The 18,876-nt window shown below is 44.7% G+C and overlaps 1 protein-coding gene across 4 annotated transcripts in view; it reads left to right on the top strand.

Moving 5' to 3' along the window:
* Positions 1-1,732: 1,732 nt before the first annotated feature.
* TUFT1 (tuftelin 1) overlaps positions 1,733-18,876 on the top strand; it is a 28,076-nt gene continuing 10,932 nt past the window's right edge. Inside the window, exons 1-5 of one of the 4 annotated variants that reach the window (XM_030542120.1) lie at positions 5,809-5,862; positions 9,338-9,456; positions 14,927-15,001; positions 15,534-15,638; positions 16,398-16,484. In XM_030542120.1, coding sequence (XP_030397980.1) covers positions 15,555-15,638; positions 16,398-16,484 — 171 coding nt within the window. In that variant the 5' untranslated portion in view covers positions 5,809-5,862; positions 9,338-9,456; positions 14,927-15,001; positions 15,534-15,554. Of the gene's footprint in view, positions 2,024-5,769; positions 5,863-9,337; positions 9,457-14,926; positions 15,002-15,533; positions 15,639-16,397; positions 16,485-18,876 lie in introns of those variants that run through there. The other 3 variants (XM_030542117.1, XM_030542118.1, XM_030542119.1) reach the window with 3 other exon arrangements.

The raw sequence follows: 18,876 nt of genomic DNA, 5'->3' as shown, positions 1-18,876 counted from the left end.
TTCACGTAGAGCTATTTTTCCCAAAGATGTCAGCTGCCACACTGGGAGCTGGAGTTTCAAAAGACCAGCTCTTTTGAAAATCCAGCTCCAATGATGGGTGCTGAGCCTTTGAAAAACTGGCCCTTAAGGAGGAAATGGAAGGCCTGGGAGTAGAACCCTGTGAGTCCTGATTCCCACTTGCTTGCTGTAACCCCTACACCCCACCCCACTTCCTGGGGATAGGGCCCAGGAGCCCTGATTCTCAGTCCTTTTGCTCTAATCAATATGCCTCACAACCTCTGTTTTAGCAAATGCCCTGCCCATAGTTTTGTCCCCAGTGGTTCTTTCTGCAAACATGACAGGAGAATTCTTGGCTGGTTTTTGCAACCCCCTCCCGGCTTGTTAGTCAAAATTCCTCAGCTGCAGCTCCTAATGGACAGTTCCCCCCAAACACAGACACACTGAAATGTGTAGCTGCCAGTTGGAACATCTTGGGTCTGTCCAGCTAGGCTAGACACCTTCTGAGAACCAGGTCTCTCTTGGGAGGCGGGGGGGCAGGTGGTTCTGCCTGGATACAGCAGATACCAAATGAACATGAGAAATAAGTTTCAGAGTAACAGCCGTGTTAGTCTGTATCTGCAAAAAGAACAGGAGTACTTGTGGCACCTTAGAGACTAACACAAGAATTATAACATTCAAAACCCAGCTGGAGAACACTTCAATCTCCCTGGCCACTCGATTACAGACCTAAAAGTCTCAATATTACAACAAAAAAACTTCAAAAACAGACTCCAAGGAGAGACTGCTGAACTGGAATTAATTTGCAAATTGGACACCATCAAATTAGGCTTGAATAAAGACTGGGAGTGGATGGGTCATTACACAAAGTAAAACTATTTCTCCACGCTTATTTCCCCACCCCCTACAGTTCCTCACATCTCGTCAATTGCTGGAAATGGGCCATTTTCATTACCACTACAAAAAGTTCTTTTCCTCTCCTGCTGCTAATAGCTCACCTTAACTGATCACTCTCCTTATAGTGTGTATGGTAACATCCATTGTTTCATGTTCTCTGTGTGTGTATCTATATATATATATCTTCCTACTGTATTTTCCACTACATGCAGCCGATGAAGTGGACTGTAGCCCACGAAAGCTTATGCACCAATAAATTTGTTAATGAGAAATAAGGAATCCCATGTTTCTGTGGAGTCAGTGCAAACTGGGGGCAGGGGGGGTGATGAAGAATCAAGTCAGTTCTTATATTTATTCTATAGAGGTTCTTACACTGTGCTTATCACCGGAGTACGCGAGGCCCAGATTCTCAAAGGCACTGAACTCCCTAATTTCCACCACACCTGTCCGTGATGCCACATCGGTTTACGTGTCGTTTGGTGTCTCATCCTCTCCCCAAGGGGGGATGCGTGGACAGTGGCCTGTCTTGTTTGGGTAGGTTTGTAGGGGGGTTGTTTTAAGATGCGCACGTTGCTCTGCATTTATGTTAGAGAAGACAGATCAAAGAAGCGCTCCTTGGCCTTGGAGCGGAAGGTGGGGAGGTTTGGGATGGGCCTGAGTTTCTAGAGAAGTTCATTCCACAGCTACGTGAGAGATCTGTCTCTCAGGTTTGCTGCCTCCATGGTTTGAGCAAGGCTCCCCTCTCGGGTTTAACCCCCTCTAAGGGGCAACTTGCTTGGCGTGAACAGAGGCAAGACAGAAATTTGCTCCGGTTCAGTGCCTCTCTTCACCCAGCTGCAGGATCAGGTCCCCCTGAGCTCATCCTCCTGGAATGCAGCAATCAGTACAGTGGAGGAGGAGGAAAAGAAGGGAAACGGCACGCCCTTTTGGCAGAGGAGGAGGATGGACTGGCTCCCTGCGAGTTGGGATGCGAGGAGGTGGCTTTGCTGCAGATGCTTCTTGTAGAAGGGAAGAAATGGCCTTCTGGAGGCTGCAGACCCAGCTGGCGCTGAGCCCTGAAGCTGAGGGGGGCCAAGAAGCACCCTGCCCCAACGCCGGGGGTGAAGAGGAAGAGGGAATTTTTTGCCAGGTAGGCTCTATGCTGTGATAGTGTCTCTAAGCGGGGGAGGGAGGGAATCGTATTAAACGTCTCCCACCCACAGGCTGTGTGGAGAGGGGCACCGAGCTCATGTTGAGGCCTAAGGGTTGACGGTTCCTTGCAGGAAGAGATAGTGAGGGACCCATTGCTTGGTCTTGTGGGTAGCTGGCTGGCTCAGAGGACTGGGAGTCAGCCTCTGGACGGGTGGCTGGGAATCCTTCTCCTCTGATCCCCATCGGGAGGCTGGTGTGAATTGGGTTTGGTCACTGGGTCTCGCTCCAGATCCCACAGCTCAATAGCCAGGTTCAGCAGAGAGGCCTTAGGCAATGGATACCCCCAGAGGAGGGCCCTGCCAGGGGTCAACACTAAGCTCCATTACCAGAACAGCAATGGGAAAGCTTGACTTGCCCAGGCTAGTCCCTCTGTGGAGATGGAGGGTACCAGTCTCGGGGGCTGGCAGGCCACCACCACCACAAGGCTCTTACAGTGAAGGGAGCAGCAGGCTGAGAGGATGGATGGTGCAATGGTTACGGTGCTTGCCAGAGATGGGGCAGACTTATGTTCAAGTCCCTGCTACGCTATAGGTCCCTTATGGGGCTGTGGACAAGTCACCAAGAGCCAGATTTTGAAAGATGACTAAGATGCAGCTAGGTGCCTAGTGGGAGTCCCAAAGGCCCTTTTGTAAACTGCACTGATCGCCTACACACCTTTCAAAATCTGCCCCGCAGTGCCTACGTCCATTTTGTAAAGGGGACTTTTAACACTTCTAAGGGGACGGCTGCACTGCAGAAAAAATCCAAACCCGTAGCAGAGTCTCAGAGCCCACGGCAACCGACTCAAAGAGCAATGGAGATGTTCCCACTCAGGCTGGAGGCAGGGCTTCGAAACCTGGCAAGGGAGGAGGCTCCAACATGAGTCCATACATCTGCGCTGCTGTTTTTAGCCTTGCAAGCTTGTGTCAGCTGACCCTGGCTCTGAGACTCGCTGCCGCGGGGGGCGGGTTTGCGGCGAAGATGGACTTTAAGGCACTTTGGAGTTCACAATAACGTCCCCGGAAGTCTTTCTGTGGCCTCAGATCCCTATCCATACAAGGAGGACAACAGCATGGCTCTGCCCACAAGGGATTTGTGAGGATCATGGAAGACTTTGACCTGCTCGGGTATGATAGTAACAGGGGCCAGCTATCTAGGCGGATGGAAGAATTCACGTGCCCATGCTCAGAAAGATGCAGCATAGAGGGGCTAGCGTCTCTGCCCGCTGCATGTCGGGTCCACGGGCTTTGTTATCAAGAAGTAAACAGGGCTGTGGAGCATTCCCCCCGCTCCTCACGTTGCTTCATGAAGCTCTCTCACGTGGACAATCTGTGGCCCTCTCTTCCCAGGTTCTGTTCTCACACACAGCAGTGAGCTGGCACAAACATAAAACCCCAATCAGCTTCTTTCTTCTGCTCAACTCTGAGAAAGAGACAGTCTGCTTTGCACAGCGGCTCCTGGAAACTTCCTTGCCGCGCCCCAAACAATCGCTCAGCTCTTTCCAAGTCCTTGCCTGCTGAAGCACAAACAGAGGAGAGAGAGTTGGCTGGTTACTCACCCAGTACCTGCAAAGAAAAGCACCACAACAAACCAGGGTGAACGGGACAGATTCAGTGCAACAATTAACCCATTCTTCTTTGCAGCAAATCTGGCTTTAGGGAGAACTCCAGGCCCTCAGGAGCAACTGTGGAGAAATCAGGAGAGGGAATGTTGTTGAGTGGTTAGATCAACAGTGTGTGTGTCAGCACTTCTGGGTTCTGTTACTGTTACTGCATCTTAGTGTAAGTCTGGCCTAGTGGCTAGAACAAAAGAGTGGGTCTCAGGACTCCTGGGTTCTACTACTCTTGGTTTTGGGTGGGAGCGTGGCCTGGGTGTGAGAGCAGGGGCTTAGAAAGCTGGACACCTATGTTATTTTGCTGATGCTGGATGGGAAATGTGACCCTAAAAATGAAAACAGAGGTGTTATCCGTTCTGTTCTTGACCCTGCCATAACCTTGCTGGGTGACATGAGGTATTTAATCAGTCATGACCTGCATGCCTCGGTTTCCCTTCTGTAAAATGGCTATGACACCACTTCAAGGGAGTGCTGTGAGGCTTAATTAACCAATATGCTTGGTTGAAAAGGTGCTAGAAAAGCATGATGTTAATACATGGCAGGAGATCAAAAATGACAATTAGCCTTCTCTGAAGATACTTAAGCAAAACTTCAGAATAATCTCTGTGGATAGGCCAATTAGGCGGCAGCTCCAATGGAATGTACCACCCAGAAGTAAATATAGCTGACTTCTATGTCTTCTTTAATCAGCTGTGCCATTAAACTTCTCTTTGACATACTACTTCTGCAGGACACAATCTTCACTCCCTTCCTTCTTGTTCTGGGCTGCAGCAGCTAAAGTTACTTAAATATCCCTCCAAAGCAAATGACTAGAAAACAATTCAGTCATGTTATGTATGTTTTGCCCCATGCAAACAAAGGCAAGATTCGTCAAGTTCAAGGACCACATACATGTAATGTTCTGGATACAAATGACTGCAGAATTAATTTATAAACAATACATGCAGCCTCAATTATGCAAATATAAGTTATGCATTGCATGTAAGTCCATATATTTAATTAAAAAATAATAAAAATCTGTGAATTAATTTGCATGTAATATACCTTCCAGTACAAATGGCTGGAAACTACAATTAAAAATCCTGCATTGATTTTCATGTAATTTCTTAACACAAATTGAAAATATCTGAAACTTTGCTTTTTTTTTTTGCATTCCAATTAAAGTCAGTGGAAAGCAATTGCAAACTATAAATGCAGCATCCCCCTTGTATCAAATAACTGTAATGTAAATATTAAAAACCATGTCGTGTGTACATGTGAATTACTTATCCATAGGATAAATATCTTAGAAAACATAAATAATAGTCATGCATTTTTTCCACGTAATATCCTCCAATGCAAATAATTACATAAGAATTTAGAAGAGTTCAGTAATTATACATTTAATTAATAATTAAAAGCCCAGACTTTAATTTGCCGATGCAAATAGACGAGAGCAAACAATTGATAACCAGAACCATACATTGCAGTGCAAACATAATGCGGGCCCCCCCATGCCTTAAGGTGGCTACAATGTCCTTAATGTCCATGGAGCCATAGTAGGGGATTTGAACAAAGGAGCCCGCTCCGCTCCACACCAATTTACAGACCCGATCCTCGGTGCATTAATTTATACGCAAGATCCCGTCCCACGGTGCGATTCTTTGCATGTGCAAGACTCCCACCTCGCTGTACGTTAGTTTACCAGGAAGACCCTGACCCGCCGTGCGTTTATTTACCTGCAAGACCCCACCTTGCTTTGTATTAATGTAATGCAAGACTCCGCATTGCTTTGTATTAACACGCCGCACTCCGCCCTACTTCGTATTAATTCACATGCAATACCCCGCCCTACTACTATTAACATCCAAGGCCCCGCCCTACTTTGCATTAATTTACATGCAAACCCCGCCCTGCCTGCTTTCATGCTCCCTGCTCCCCGGGGCGCCGCGCGCGGCGGCAGCTCCCCCCACCCCCAGCGCGAGCCCCGGGCTCAGGGGAGGCGGCGCGTGAGGAGGCGAGGCGGGGAGCGCGAGGGGGGCGCGGCCTGCAGGCGCCGGGGGGCGTGGCCGGGGGCGTGGCCTGTATATCTCGCGCGGGCGGGCCCGCCCGCCGTGTAGTCTGGTGAGAGCCGAGCCGGGGCGATGAGCGCGGTGCGGAGCGTGTGCACGTTGGCGGAGGGGCGGCCGGGCGGCGAGAATCCGGTGAGCGCCCCCCTCCCCCCCCGCCCGGGCCTGTGGGGCTGGAGCCCCTTGGGGGGCGGGGAGCCCCCAACGGGCCAGGCGCCCCCCCGCGCGGGCTCCGTGACCTCCCCCCACGCTGAGGGTGCGGGGCTGCAGGACCCCCTCAGTTCCGGGGACCTGCTCCGCCCTTGCGGCTTTGTGGGGCCCCCACTCAGTCCCTGGGGGCTCCTCCACCTGGTTCCACCTCCTCATTGGTCCGGGGGGGCCGCCCGTCATCCCTGGGGGCTCCTCCACCTGGTTCCACCTCCTCATTGGTCCGGGGGGGCCCCCCATCATCCCTGGGGGCTCCAGGGGGGCCCCCCGGCTCCCTAGTTCAGGACTGGTCTGCACCCCTCGTGGGAGGCGCCCTCTCTCCTGTGCGTGTGAGTGGGGTGGGGGCTCAAAGCTGGGTCGAGCCCCTTGATTCCTGGCTTGGCTGCGGGTCCCCCCCCTTTCCCCAGGGTTCGCCTCCTCCTCGGGGTGGAAGTGGCCTTGGGCTTGGGTGTAGGGTTTGTGGCGGCTGGCACGCAGTGGGGGAGGGATCTGGGGCGCACCTGGTTCCAGCTCTGGAGAGGGACCCTTGTCTGAGATGAAGACCCCTGTCCTGCCCTTTGCAAGGGAGAAGCAGGAAGGCTCTGACATGGGGTTACAGAGGCTCCAGTCACCAGAAAACCTTTCTGTCACTTTCCTTGGTTGTTAAAAGCTGCCATAGACAGCGGGTGGCTCTTGGTCTGCTTGAAACCAGGGCAGGTTATCAGACCCTAATGCACAACAGGCAGGGTTTTGTTTCAGTCTCTTACAAATGCAGTAGTTCAGTGATATGTTTTTTTCCCCTTCTACTAATTTATTTTGGCTTCTAAAAATATTAGAAGCCTTGTTGAATGATTATCAAAATGTTATCCTCAAAGTGTTCATGTCCTATAATCTTGTATTAATGTACTGTAGGTTTATTTTCTTTCAGAGTAGCACTTTTTTCCCTGTGGCACAAGGGTGTGCTTCAAGTGTTAAATGCTGTCAGCAGTGTTTGTAGATCAGAATATTCTCCAGGCTAATCAGAAATCTTTAGCCATCCTCACTAGTGTTTTACTCTGTTTTATATTTTTTGTCTGAATAAATTTTAGGCACTCTGGGTCTATGATGATGGGGCCAGATAAGGACCTAGAGAGAAATATAAACACTACACCACATGAATCATTGCCTGCTACACCTTTATTTATCTATTTAAAATAGTTATAAATACACAGTTCATATAGCACAGCTTGATGTCCTGCACACAGATATGGCTCATGTAATGTTTACTACATTTGTAGGAAAAGTCATGCAGGCAGCAAATGACTCTGATATAATACAAATGTCAAATAACTATATCCAGATTGTGCTAATAGACTTTTGTGGTGCTTTATGTGTCTGTAGTCAGGGTGATAATTACATTGGAGATTTTAATAACAAGATTTGAGTAATCTAGGCATCAGCCATTGCTGGTAGTAAATGTGTTTTGGTTGTTAGAAAGACAAGGGGAGTGAGGTAATATCTTTTATTGGACCAGCTTCAGCTGGTGAGAGAGACATGCTTTCAAGGTTGCACACAGCTGAAGAGGGACTGGTTTTAGTTGTTAGTCACTTTACAATTAGGCTTTGGGGGGTGTGTGTGTGTGTGTTTTTCTTTTGTTCAAAGTCCTTCTAAATTGCTTTCAGCAGATCTCATTGATAGGAATGCCAGATCTTGGTGTGGTTTAGTTCTTGACAATATGTTTGTTCTTTGGGTTAGTGATGAAGCAGAAATGTACTGGATCTGATAAATTAGGTTTTCCAGAACACAAGTTTTCTAGACACAGCTCAGGGCACACCAAATTGTCCATCTCGGTCCTGCAGTCAGTAGTGTGTCAGTCAATTGATCCAATTTTCTTTCTACTATATAAATATTAGACAGGAAAAAGAAGCTAGATTATTAATGTCTTGGGGAGAAATCCAGCCTGGAAAAACATGGCTCCCATAAATGTACACTGGATTTCTCCTGTGCAGTTGTTCAACAGAACTTTAATTGTTTCATGTTCAGTTTCTCATTATCCTGGCCAGTATCAGTCCTCGGGCCTTTGTTCCTATTGAAGGTGACTCATCTTTGAGGCTTCTAATGAGAGAATCCTAACTCCCTGCAGCCCTTCCCTACCATATATGGAACAGTTGTGGTGTTATGCATGTACTGCATACATGTTGTGTGGTACTGTAGTATAATAACCTTATCACACCTTGTGTCTTCAACACTTGGCAAACATTATCTAATTACTCTTCATAATCCCATTCTGGTCAGTCCTGTTCCCATTTGCCAAACTGACACAGATGAAGTGTCTTGTCAAAGGTCACCAAGTGATTCAATGCTGGTGTCGGGTTCCTGGCTTTAAGTCTCGGGCATTCTTCCCTGGTCTTAAAAAAGATAATGTTTTTATGTAACTTGCCATTCACTTCTTTAGTTATGTCAACATAATCTTCTGTTTTTAACCAAGGTCTTTAGTACTCCACTAACCTTCTTCTCTTTTCCCTAGATTAATTTTCTTGCTTCTGGATGCTCTTGAGGCTAGATAGGTGAAACATACTTTTATGAGCAGTGCTCAATATCTCTTCCTTTAATGATTTAACTAATCTGCATCTGTTGTGTTCCTGCTTATTTTTGTTCTTGGTGGGTTTCACAGCAATGAATATGCCACGATCACAAATGAGGTCTAAAATTTGGACTTTTCAAAATATGTGAATCCTAATTCAGCTACCGATGCTGTTTCATTTCCACTTTGATATCAGTTACCTTATATTGTGGCAGAAATATCTACATTTAGATTATTTTAAATCTTATGCATTGAAGAATCTGAGAATGTCACACTGTTAAATCAGATACCACTCCATCACTGCTGCCTGCTCAGAATAAACTCTTGACATCGGAGAAGCCATTTTTTAAAACCCACATAAATCTCCCCTAACTGTAGATCATTCTTCACAGAAGCACAAGTAGAAAATGGTACAAAAATTGTCAGGTTTCCTTTGGCTCTTCCTTAATTCATGACCCCTGTAGTAAATGCTTTAAACATGTGCAATTCAGGGTGTGTTGGAAGCAAATAAAATTGAGCAAGTTGCATAATCTTTATGCAGCAAATAGCTCAAGGTTAATATGATATTTACTAAGGTGTTGCCATGTGAGGTTTGTTCCAAACACGAGGGTTTTTTAATAGGTAGTATGTAACACTTACTCATTAACTCAGACAAACCTGTCATGCTACAAAGAACACCTTCTGCCTCTTGTAGAAAATAACTGGGGGCAGTAATATGTATTTCCTTAGTTTCTAAATTGTTAGTGGTTTTTTCCTAAAAGAGCCGGGTGGGGGAAGGAGGGAGAATCATCATAGTCATGGTTTTAAATGTAGCTGGAAGGTAGACAAGTGGAATTCATCCTTGCTTTAACTTGATTGCAGGCAGTGGAGTTAAATGGGCCAAATGCATCTCTGGAGGAGTTGAATTTGACTGTAGGGGAGAGAGATTAGTGCAGACTTCTGTGCCTGGTGGTCTCCTTTTCGCTTAGGATTCTTACAAGGTAAATGAGTGCCTGAATTTACATGTACTACAACAGCAAGGTTTGGCCATGCTACTAGAGTTCATTTTTAGCATTCTCTTCTAACTCCTTTTTTTTTTTCTTCACTCATTTAATTCTCCCAGAAAATTAACTTAATCAGGTAGGGTTTCTTTATGCTCATGGCACCTTGATTTTGAGCACAAGGAAATCTACCAGAAACTTAATGCAAAATGATTGTTACTGACAAGAGTAAATTAGTGCAGTTTTGTAGATTAATCTTCATTTAGTACAAATAGCAGTGAAAATTAAAACATTGTGCTGTGTGGACTTGGAGAGGTCTCTGCTTTTCTATAAGATCAGAGAAAGAATAAGTGACCTGATCACACCTCTATTTCAAAAGTTTTCAAGACATGTGTTTGAATTATGTTTAGGAAGTTCTTCTTAAAAATGTGACACACTTTTATTTAGAGTTATGAAGGATCCATGCTTGCCCAAGGTTGGGTATGCTTGGAACTGGTCTGTCTAGCTTCTTTGTTAAACTTGCATAATATCAGTGATGTGTCTGCTCCAAACTTCTCAAATGATTGACTTAGGAAAAATTAGTTTGACAAGATTTTAAAGAATGCATGGAATCTTATAGCTGGGATGATTGACTAAAGTGCCAGCCCCACTCCAGGAATGTTATTTATGAGACAGTCCCTGTTCTCCCTGGTGGTTACATAATAGCTTGCGGTCAGTTCTCAACATTTTTTCCATCGAGAATTTTTTTTCTTTGCTCTGCCACCAGCTATTCGGAGCAGATGCTTATTTGCTGTAATAGAATGTTGTAGAAATACAAGCAGTACATGGGAAGGATGTGGGGAAAGATTCACCAAATTCTTGTCTATCTTTCCTATGTCTACAGGATTTTCTTTAGCCCTTTCATCCCAAAAAGCATTATACCAGTTTTTGTGTGTTTGTGGTATCTTTGGTCTACGGTAGTGGCTCTCAAACTTCCATCTTGTGTCTCGCTACTTAAGATGACAATTCTTAGTCTCTCCAAGCATCTCCATTTTAATTTTGTATCTTCCCTATGGCAACTAGAGGCACCTGTTTGTGTTGGAAAAAGTAATAGGATGTTATTAAAGGAATGATGGAAATAACCAGGCTCCAGTGCAAGGAGTGGGTCTGGTTGATTAGATCGCTCCCATTCTGTATCCATGCTGTTAATTTCTTGGATGTTCAGCATCATGTTTATTAGCGTGACTGTCCTCTTTGTTGCTTATGGCCTCAGTTGCTCTAGTAGCACCTGGTCACTCTGCAGTTTGGTTCAATCCATCTCTAGTCCTAGTCCCTCTGATTTTTTTTTTTTTGTCTGCAAATTTAATCACTGTTGAATTTATGTGAGAGGTAGCCGACAAAGGCAGATGTGGAGCAGTTGCATAGGGTGCTGTGAGGTGCTTGTGAGTTTAGCTGATTAGAAAATTTCTGGAAACCCAAAATTCTGGACTGAGCTTCAGGTAGCTATGAGGATTACTAAGACTGGTGAATGCAGCTCTGTAGATAACAAATAGCCCATGGGCTGCAAGTCATAGGAATAGTCACTCCTTTGCTCCTTTTTTGCAGCAAATTTATATAGCATTGAAGCAGTTTTTATGGTGCTTAGACAATAGCAGGTGTGCATTGTAGCACATATGCATAGTTTGTAGCATTAGCAAGTCTGTTTTTTTAACCATTTGCCTGCTGCAGAGAGAGGCTGTTAAAAGATTGTTTAAGGAATCCCAACTTTTAAGCATGCAGTATAGATGACTTTTTACACTATGAGATACCTTAAAACCCATCCAGGTGCCTTTCACTTTGTTGTTTCTATGGACAAGAATCTTGCACTTATAAACAAGGCTTCAAATGAGACTGAGAAATGAGCATGTTGTTCCAAGAAACTTTTTTCTTTCTTACAAGGATCTGAATGGGATAACCTGTTTCTGCCATGCTGAAGTGTATAAACCTATTAAATGAGACAAATACTGTTGCATATGAATTAAAGATGAACCTACTTTTTAGTGATAAGTGTAATGGTTTATAAACTTTATATCAAAGAACTCCTTGCTCTGTCGGATATGTCAAGTGATTGAATATGAATTAAAAATACAGATCAGCTGTAATAAGCAGAAGTCGATGTATTAAGGGGGAGACTTTCAAAGTCATCTGAAGACTGAGGAGCACAAGTCCCAGTGAAAGTCATAACACCTGAATACTTAGGCATATGTCTTATTGCAAGTGGATTTAGATGCACTCTTTGAAGCCTGCCTATTCTGTAGCTAGCTAATTGCAGAGTATTGTAGATTCAAATGCTAGCTGATGTGATATACTAAACCATTACATTAGTCAGCGTGAAGGTTATAGATTGTCCAGTATTCTGATATATTTCTCTGTTATAAGAAAATGATTCCGGATGAGGTGATCCTATTGTGACCTGGACTGGATCGCTGTTAGTCAAATTGCTTTGCAATGCAACTTCCTAATTTGCTTCACACAAACATTATGCATGAGGAGGCTTCTGGAGAAATATTCCATAAAACTGATGATATATTTCTGCAAAATTGCTTTCACCATTGTAAAACTCTGACCGCCATTGACCTTAAATCATATTAAAGCTTGAACTGTTTTGAAAGCACATCTCTGTATTATAGTTAACTGCCACCATTTTTGTCTTGTTTTATAATTGGCTTCTCAAATATTTACTTAATCATGTTTATGTAAACATCTGCTGGAGTATAAATTCCAAACAAATACATGTGTTGACATTATTAAATATTTGATGCAGTGGTAGGGAAACCATAGCTTAAGGCTGTATCAGAAAATTGGGTTTAACAGGAGAAAAGAATGGAAATGTGTTAAATGCTTAACACCAGGAAAAAACAAAACTTACAAAATAGCATAGTTAAAATTTGTGTGAGGAACACACTCAGATACTTTGGAAACAGAGATGGCTTTTGAAATTGAATGGTTTATTTCAGAACCCTTTGTAAAGAATTTACATGGGAATTCTATATTGTACTTTGGTGTAAATTGCAGTATATCTGTAGTTACAGAGCTTTGTATAACTTCCTGTTTTGGAATTTGAGTAAATAGTTTATTTCACAACTGACTTGCACTGTGCCAATCTGAGAGCATCTTATTAACCATATCATAGATTTTGATATCCAAAAACTTACATGTCTACGTGGCAGCGGGTTTGTCAAATTCCAACAGCCCTATTTACACACATCAGTATTGGGTTTCTGAGCTGGAGCCATAAAATTATAGAAATGGCAGGCTGGAAGGGACCTTGAGAGATCATCTAGTCCAGTCCCCTGCGCAGGACCAAGAATACCGAGCCATCTCTGACATGTGTTTTCAGGAGACGTGTTAAAAGTTCTACTTTTAAGAAAAGAAAAAGAAAACCATACCCTAAGAGTGAATTCTACTCTTAACTTATTTCCCTGTGTGTGTGTCTTTAAGGCTGCATGGTAACCTATGAAGGCTTGGGTGTTTTGTGGAAGCAGAATAGTAAGTGGTAAGAGTTAAGTTTTCTACTGGGATAGGCAGAGAAACAGAAGTGTTGCTGTTGACTTTGTTTTTCCTAGTGCATGAGGAAAATATTGAAGGAGAGCTGAGCAACCTTAACTGTGCAAATTGATTTAAGTGCCCATCTGTTCTGGATGTTAGAAAGGATTGATCTCCGGGTCTAGCCCCAGTTGTCAGATCTAATAGATAACTACTCACTCCCCATCAGCAATCAACAAGGGGCTGTTTGTGTGATCTCCTAGCCGCCTCTCCCTAAACTCCAGAGAAAAGAGGGGCTTTGCAGCATACCCAGTTTGTTATGAGTAGACACAACTGCTGGATCCCACATGCTTCTAAGCCCCCTTGGTCTGGGTAGTGTCATCTGGTCACTGTTCTGAGCTCTGGGTCTCTTCGGCGCACTCCCATGAGCAAATCATGCATCTACACCTAGTGATGAGCTGCCAAAATCTTAACTGTTTCCCTATAAAAATTTCTGATTTAATGGGGGGGGAGGAAGCGGGGAAGGGGCTGGGGCGGGGGGAGACATACCTGTGGGGCCGGGGGCCCTTGCAGGTCCTGGGGCAAATTGACCCACTTGCCACCCCCGGCAACCTTAGAGCTTGCAGCCCCCTCCCCTCTTACCTTGCGGGCAGCTCAAAGCAGCAGGATGACTCAGGAGCTCAGCTGAGCTGCCCAGCTGGTGCCGGCGGCTGGACCCGCTGCAACTGGGGAGAAGTGGGGGAAGGGCTGGGGGAGCCTCTGCCTCCCCATCTTGGGAGCAACAGGATGGTCCAGCCCGCGGACCGGAGTTCTTTGCCCACTCCCTGCCCCTTTAACAACCGGTTCTCCACGGACGTCTAATTTTAGCAACTGGTTTTTGGGTATTGGCTCCAGCTCACCACTGTCTACATCCCTTTCCTGGGTTCGGAGGATCCTGACAAAGCAAGATGGTGTTGTCAGTTTGGCACAGACGTTCTCCCAGCCTCTCACAGAGGCCTTCAGAGAGTGCCTCAGCTGCAACTAGTGCCTTTTTAAACTGAGTATCAGAGGGGTAGCTGTTAGTTTGGATCTGTAAAAAGCAACAGAGTCCTGTGGTACCTTTAAGACTAACAGATCTATTGGAGCATAAGCTTTCGTGCATCTGACAAAGCAGGTATTCACCCATGAAAGCTTATGCTCCAATGCATCTGTTAGTCTTAAAAGTGCCACAGGACTCTTTGTTGCTTTTTAAACGGAGTGCCCTGACTATACTGATCACAGCTATGGGATAGCAGAGGTCTCTCTGGTGGCCAGGTCCCAAACCTGCTTCATAGATTAAAGCCAATTCCTTTATATACCACTTGGAAATAATAGCATGTGGAGCCCTGTTGGAATGAAATATAGCTTCAATGGACAAATGCATTCTGCACCATCTTCAATTTCTTTGTGTTCTCAACTTCCATGCAGAGTGCAGTGAGGTTAGCTAGCCTCAAAGAATAAAGGAAGGGATAAATGTGTCACCACTGTTGTCTTTCCCGTCGGAGGGAAGGTTCTAATGCAGAGCAATTACTTTCATACTTTTCAGTAGCAGCCTTGGAACTATGGCAACCCCTAAATGATCAGCCAGTATCACATATGGTCAGGGGCAGTCTTTCCGGTCTGGGGACTAATATAATCATTGCCAGGTCCTCTGACTGCTTTCTAACCCCACCAATGCTTCCTCAGGTCTATTGGGGGGCTTGGATGAGGTGCTTTCCAATCTCCTTTTCACTTCGTCTTCCTAACTATTTTACTGCCTCAACTGTAGTCAGTCAGAGAGCTAAATAGACAGGGCTTGCCCTTGTGTCTATGCAGACAATCATTTGATTTTTGGAAAAAATGTAAATAACTGGGTCAAATGTTTGATGTGGATACAAAAAACATCTTAAAACCTAACCATGGAGCAACATCAACCATTTTTAATTAAAATCTTGCATCTTTCTTGCAGGACAGTGTGAAAGTGCTACGGCTGACATTGCAAAATGACCTTCCAGGCGAGCGACGTGATCAGGTGAAACAAAAGGTGTGTGTTCCAGGCATGAACATGCTGCTGTATGTAGGAATCACTGCTACCTTTGTGTGCCATGTTTTGAATTTTACCAGCGGACTCCATGCTAAGGGCTGTTAAAAACCAGTGATCTTAAAATGAGTGGAAATGTCTTGTGTTCTGGCTTGTATGTAGAAGCTATTGTTCACAATAACTTTTTGGAGGGGAAAGAACTTTGTAAGGGATCATAGTCAAGGGATCATAGTCAATCTATGCTATGCTTGATATGCTAGAGAGAACTCGATTTCCTGAGCTCATTGCAAATCGCTTAAAGGAGCATCCTTTAATTACTGTAGCTTCTAAGGGTCCCATTGTGCAGGGGCTGTATAAACCCAAGACTAAAAAAACGGTGCCTGTCCCACAGGGTCCAGACTGCATTTTACACAGCATTCCTCTAATAAAGTGATTGATGCTGATCCGACTAGAAAGCTGGCTGTGCTAGGTCCAGACAAGCTATGCAAACAAATCATCTCAATATCTAAATGTCTTACTACGTTGTCTCTTGCAGCCTGTTGGAAGGGCCTTTGCTATGGTGGCCAACAGATCAAGTAATGGCCATTCACTGGCTTCAGAATGCATCAAATCCAGTGACGGTCATGAGGAGATCATCAAGGTTAGTGTTAACCATGGTTCCCAGCTGATCTGAATAATTAATTTGCCCAATTAATTTAGAGGTGCCCAATATGCATTGAGACTAAATTAATCTTGTTTAATTTTAGGTGTAAACTAAATGTTTAGATTTTGGCTGTGCAAACAAGAAATCTCGGCAAGCATGGTTCGTGGTATCCTTACTTGGGTAGGAGAGCCTGTGGCAATGCTTGCAGAGTGAGATTTGTTTCTGGAGAAACCATTTTGAAATGTGGAAACCTTGCATTGTTTCAGTAAATTAACTTCAGCAGAGTTGCTGAGTAACTTTCCCAGGCTTAATGGAATGAACTTGATTAAACTGGAACTCTTAAAACTCAAAACAAAAAGGAATGTTTAGTCTTCACACCCTGGGAATCCTAAGGGAGAGCTTAGAGAAATAAACAAATGCGTTACAATCATCCAAATGTAAAAGCTGGGAAGTGAATAAAAGTTAGAAAGAGGAGGAAAAACTAATGACAGTAGTCATCCGTAACTACTTCTGCTGAAATGATCATGCTAGAGGCTGAAGTTTTCAAAGCCAGTTAAATTTAATGAGAATTGGTTGTCCAAATCCCAGCTACAATGTCCTGATGAGGGAAGGAATAGAGGTAGAAAAAGAGCCTGGCTTAGAGGGTTTTGAGAGCTCATTTTCCATATTGTACCTGACTCTGTGACTGTAACTATTCTCGTTTGTATCTTCTGTAATTGAACAGCTATTTCATTGGGGTATTTCTTTCTGACTCAGGTTTACTTAAAAGCAAGGGCTGAGGACAAGGTGAAGCATGAACAGAACGTCAGTCAGCTGAAAAGCGAAGTTCATTACATTCAAGAGGTAGCCTTTTGATTTCAGAATTCATGTACAATATGTTGCTGACTTAACCCAATCAAAGTCTGAATTCTCACAGCTTCCTATTGGAGGCTTATCTCAAAGCTTTGGTGCCCTCAACTTCCCGTGGCAATGTTTGAAAAATCTGTGTTATGGCAGAGGTGTTCTCTTCGCATACAGGAATCTGCCCGTAACCCCGCCGCCCCATGCCTGAGCAGAAACCTGTGTAGCTGTTTTTCCAAAGACTAAGGCCGTGTCTACGCTAGCACTTATGTCAACAAAACTTTTGTCACCCAGGAGTGTGCAAAAAAAACACACTCCTGAGCGACATAAGTTTTGCCAGCATAAGAGCTTGTGTGCACAGGGCTCTGTTGGTGGGAGACACTCTCCTGCCAACATAGCTATCATGGCTTGTTGAGCTGGTTTTATTATGTTGACAGAGAGCTCTCTCCTGTCGGCATAACGACTCTACACAGGCACTCTTACACAGCTGAATCTGTACAGCTGTGCACTGTAACTTTGTAAGTGTAGATGTGGCCTGACACTGCCACAGTGCAGAGGCATTTTGCAGTGCTGCATTGGGTAAAGTGCAAGTCAGCTGTGTGAGAACTGCATGGCTTTTGGCCAGGCTCTCCCCAGCCACATCCGGGCATGGCACCCAGAGCTGCCTCTTAGAAGGCAGTTTTGTAGGCAAGGCTCCACCTGCCTAAGAAAATCTGATGTCTGACTCTTCAAAGGTTAATGTTTCCCTGTCCAGCTGGCAGCAGTGATGGGACTGGACCTTTGTGGGGATGGGGATGGGAGATAGCTGGTTGCGATTTAAACCTTTGCCATATTTTGCAATAGTGGGGTCTAGGCTGGTCTGTCTCCGGCTTGGCTTTTAAATAAACGTAAATGTCTCCATTGTGGGGGCTTCTTGCACCTTCCTCTGTGGGAGGTGGGATACTGGGTTAGATAGCCTAACATCTGAGTGAATAAGACAGTTCCTATGCCTCCATTCTGTATTAGCCTTCTGAATCTTGGCCTCCAGCTTCTGAGACAAAATGCATTTCCCCTAAAGAAAATAAAAATAGTTTATTCTGTCTCTTCACTGTGGTAATTGCACCACAGACCTGGTCGAACTGCTTGAAAACTAATTGAAAAGCGCAGAGGCTTTAGCAGTCTCTTCTGTTAGAGCAGTGGACCCAAATTGTGGGGTGCGCCACTCTAGGAGGGAATGGAGGCATGTCCAGGAGGCATGGCAGAGCCTAGGCCAGCCCCCATGGAGGTGCAGGGAGGAAGCACTGCCCCTAGCTTGGCTCCTCCCCCAGCTCCATTCACAGCCATGCCCCCACTCTCAGTTGTTGCTCCCCTGTTGGCTTGTGTGTGGACACATTCCATTGCTAGTAAGGTAATTACTGTTAGAGCCATTGAAATTTATCTAAGCCACCAAGATGCTTTTAATCTTTGTATTCATGTGCGAAGTCTCTGGGATTTCAATTTTATTAACCACTCTTCACTTATTACAATAAGTTCTCATTGGGTGTGCGTTGGTCAGGGTGTCCCTCACTTCCAGTTGGATGTATACTTGGTATAAGTCACAGATTTCAAGTAAGTCATGTTCATGGTGTGACTTCGGCCTTATTCAACACGCATGTTGTAGTGCTTAAACTCTTATCTGTATGGGAAAGGGAATAAGCTATACCAGTAGAATGAGGAAGGATGTCAAGGTATTTGCCTAGGATGTGGGAGCACCTGCATTTAATTCCCTGCTCTTTCATAGACTTCCTGTGTGACCTTAAAGTCATTTTGCCAATCTGTGCCTCAGTTCCCCCATCTGTTAAACGGGCTGATAATGCTGCCCTGCCTCATAGAGGAGTTGAAGATAAATACATTAAAAGACTGAAGTGCTTTGAGATCTGCTGATGAAAACTGCTGTAGGAGAAATAAGCATAGAACTGTGTTTGCACTAGGAGTTGTACTGGTATAACTATATCAATAAATAAATGCACCCCTAACAGACATCATTATTGTACCCATACATAAACTGTGTAGAAGAGGCCTCTTACTGAATTACCTCAAAACAGTTGAAGCAGCTTTTGTGCTTTATAAGCACCTTGGATCAGTGACTGGTCTCATTGAGAGAGAACGTGCCACGTAGCATAGTCATACCTGCTGTATGATCTTGGCTCTCCTGTGTCCGATTTCTCCTCTAAAATGAGTCAATACTTACCTCAGAGGGGGCTGAGAGCTTTAAAGCTAGGGAAGTGCTTGGCGATCCTTGTATGAAAGGTGCTTATAGATGCAGCAAGTACATGCTGAAATATCAGCATTTCAGCCTTGGTGTCACTATTGCTGGAGGAGTGACCTTGTAAAAATTACCGGATTCATTTTCTCTAGTGACTAATTCTGTATCGCA

Source organism: Gopherus evgoodei, chromosome 24 (assembly GCF_007399415.2).
Source record: "Gopherus evgoodei ecotype Sinaloan lineage chromosome 24, rGopEvg1_v1.p, whole genome shotgun sequence".
Classification (NCBI taxonomy): Eukaryota; Metazoa; Chordata; order Testudines; family Testudinidae; genus Gopherus; species Gopherus evgoodei.
Note: the sequence above shows the minus strand (reverse complement) of the source record. Positions and strands in the feature narration are given on the sequence as shown.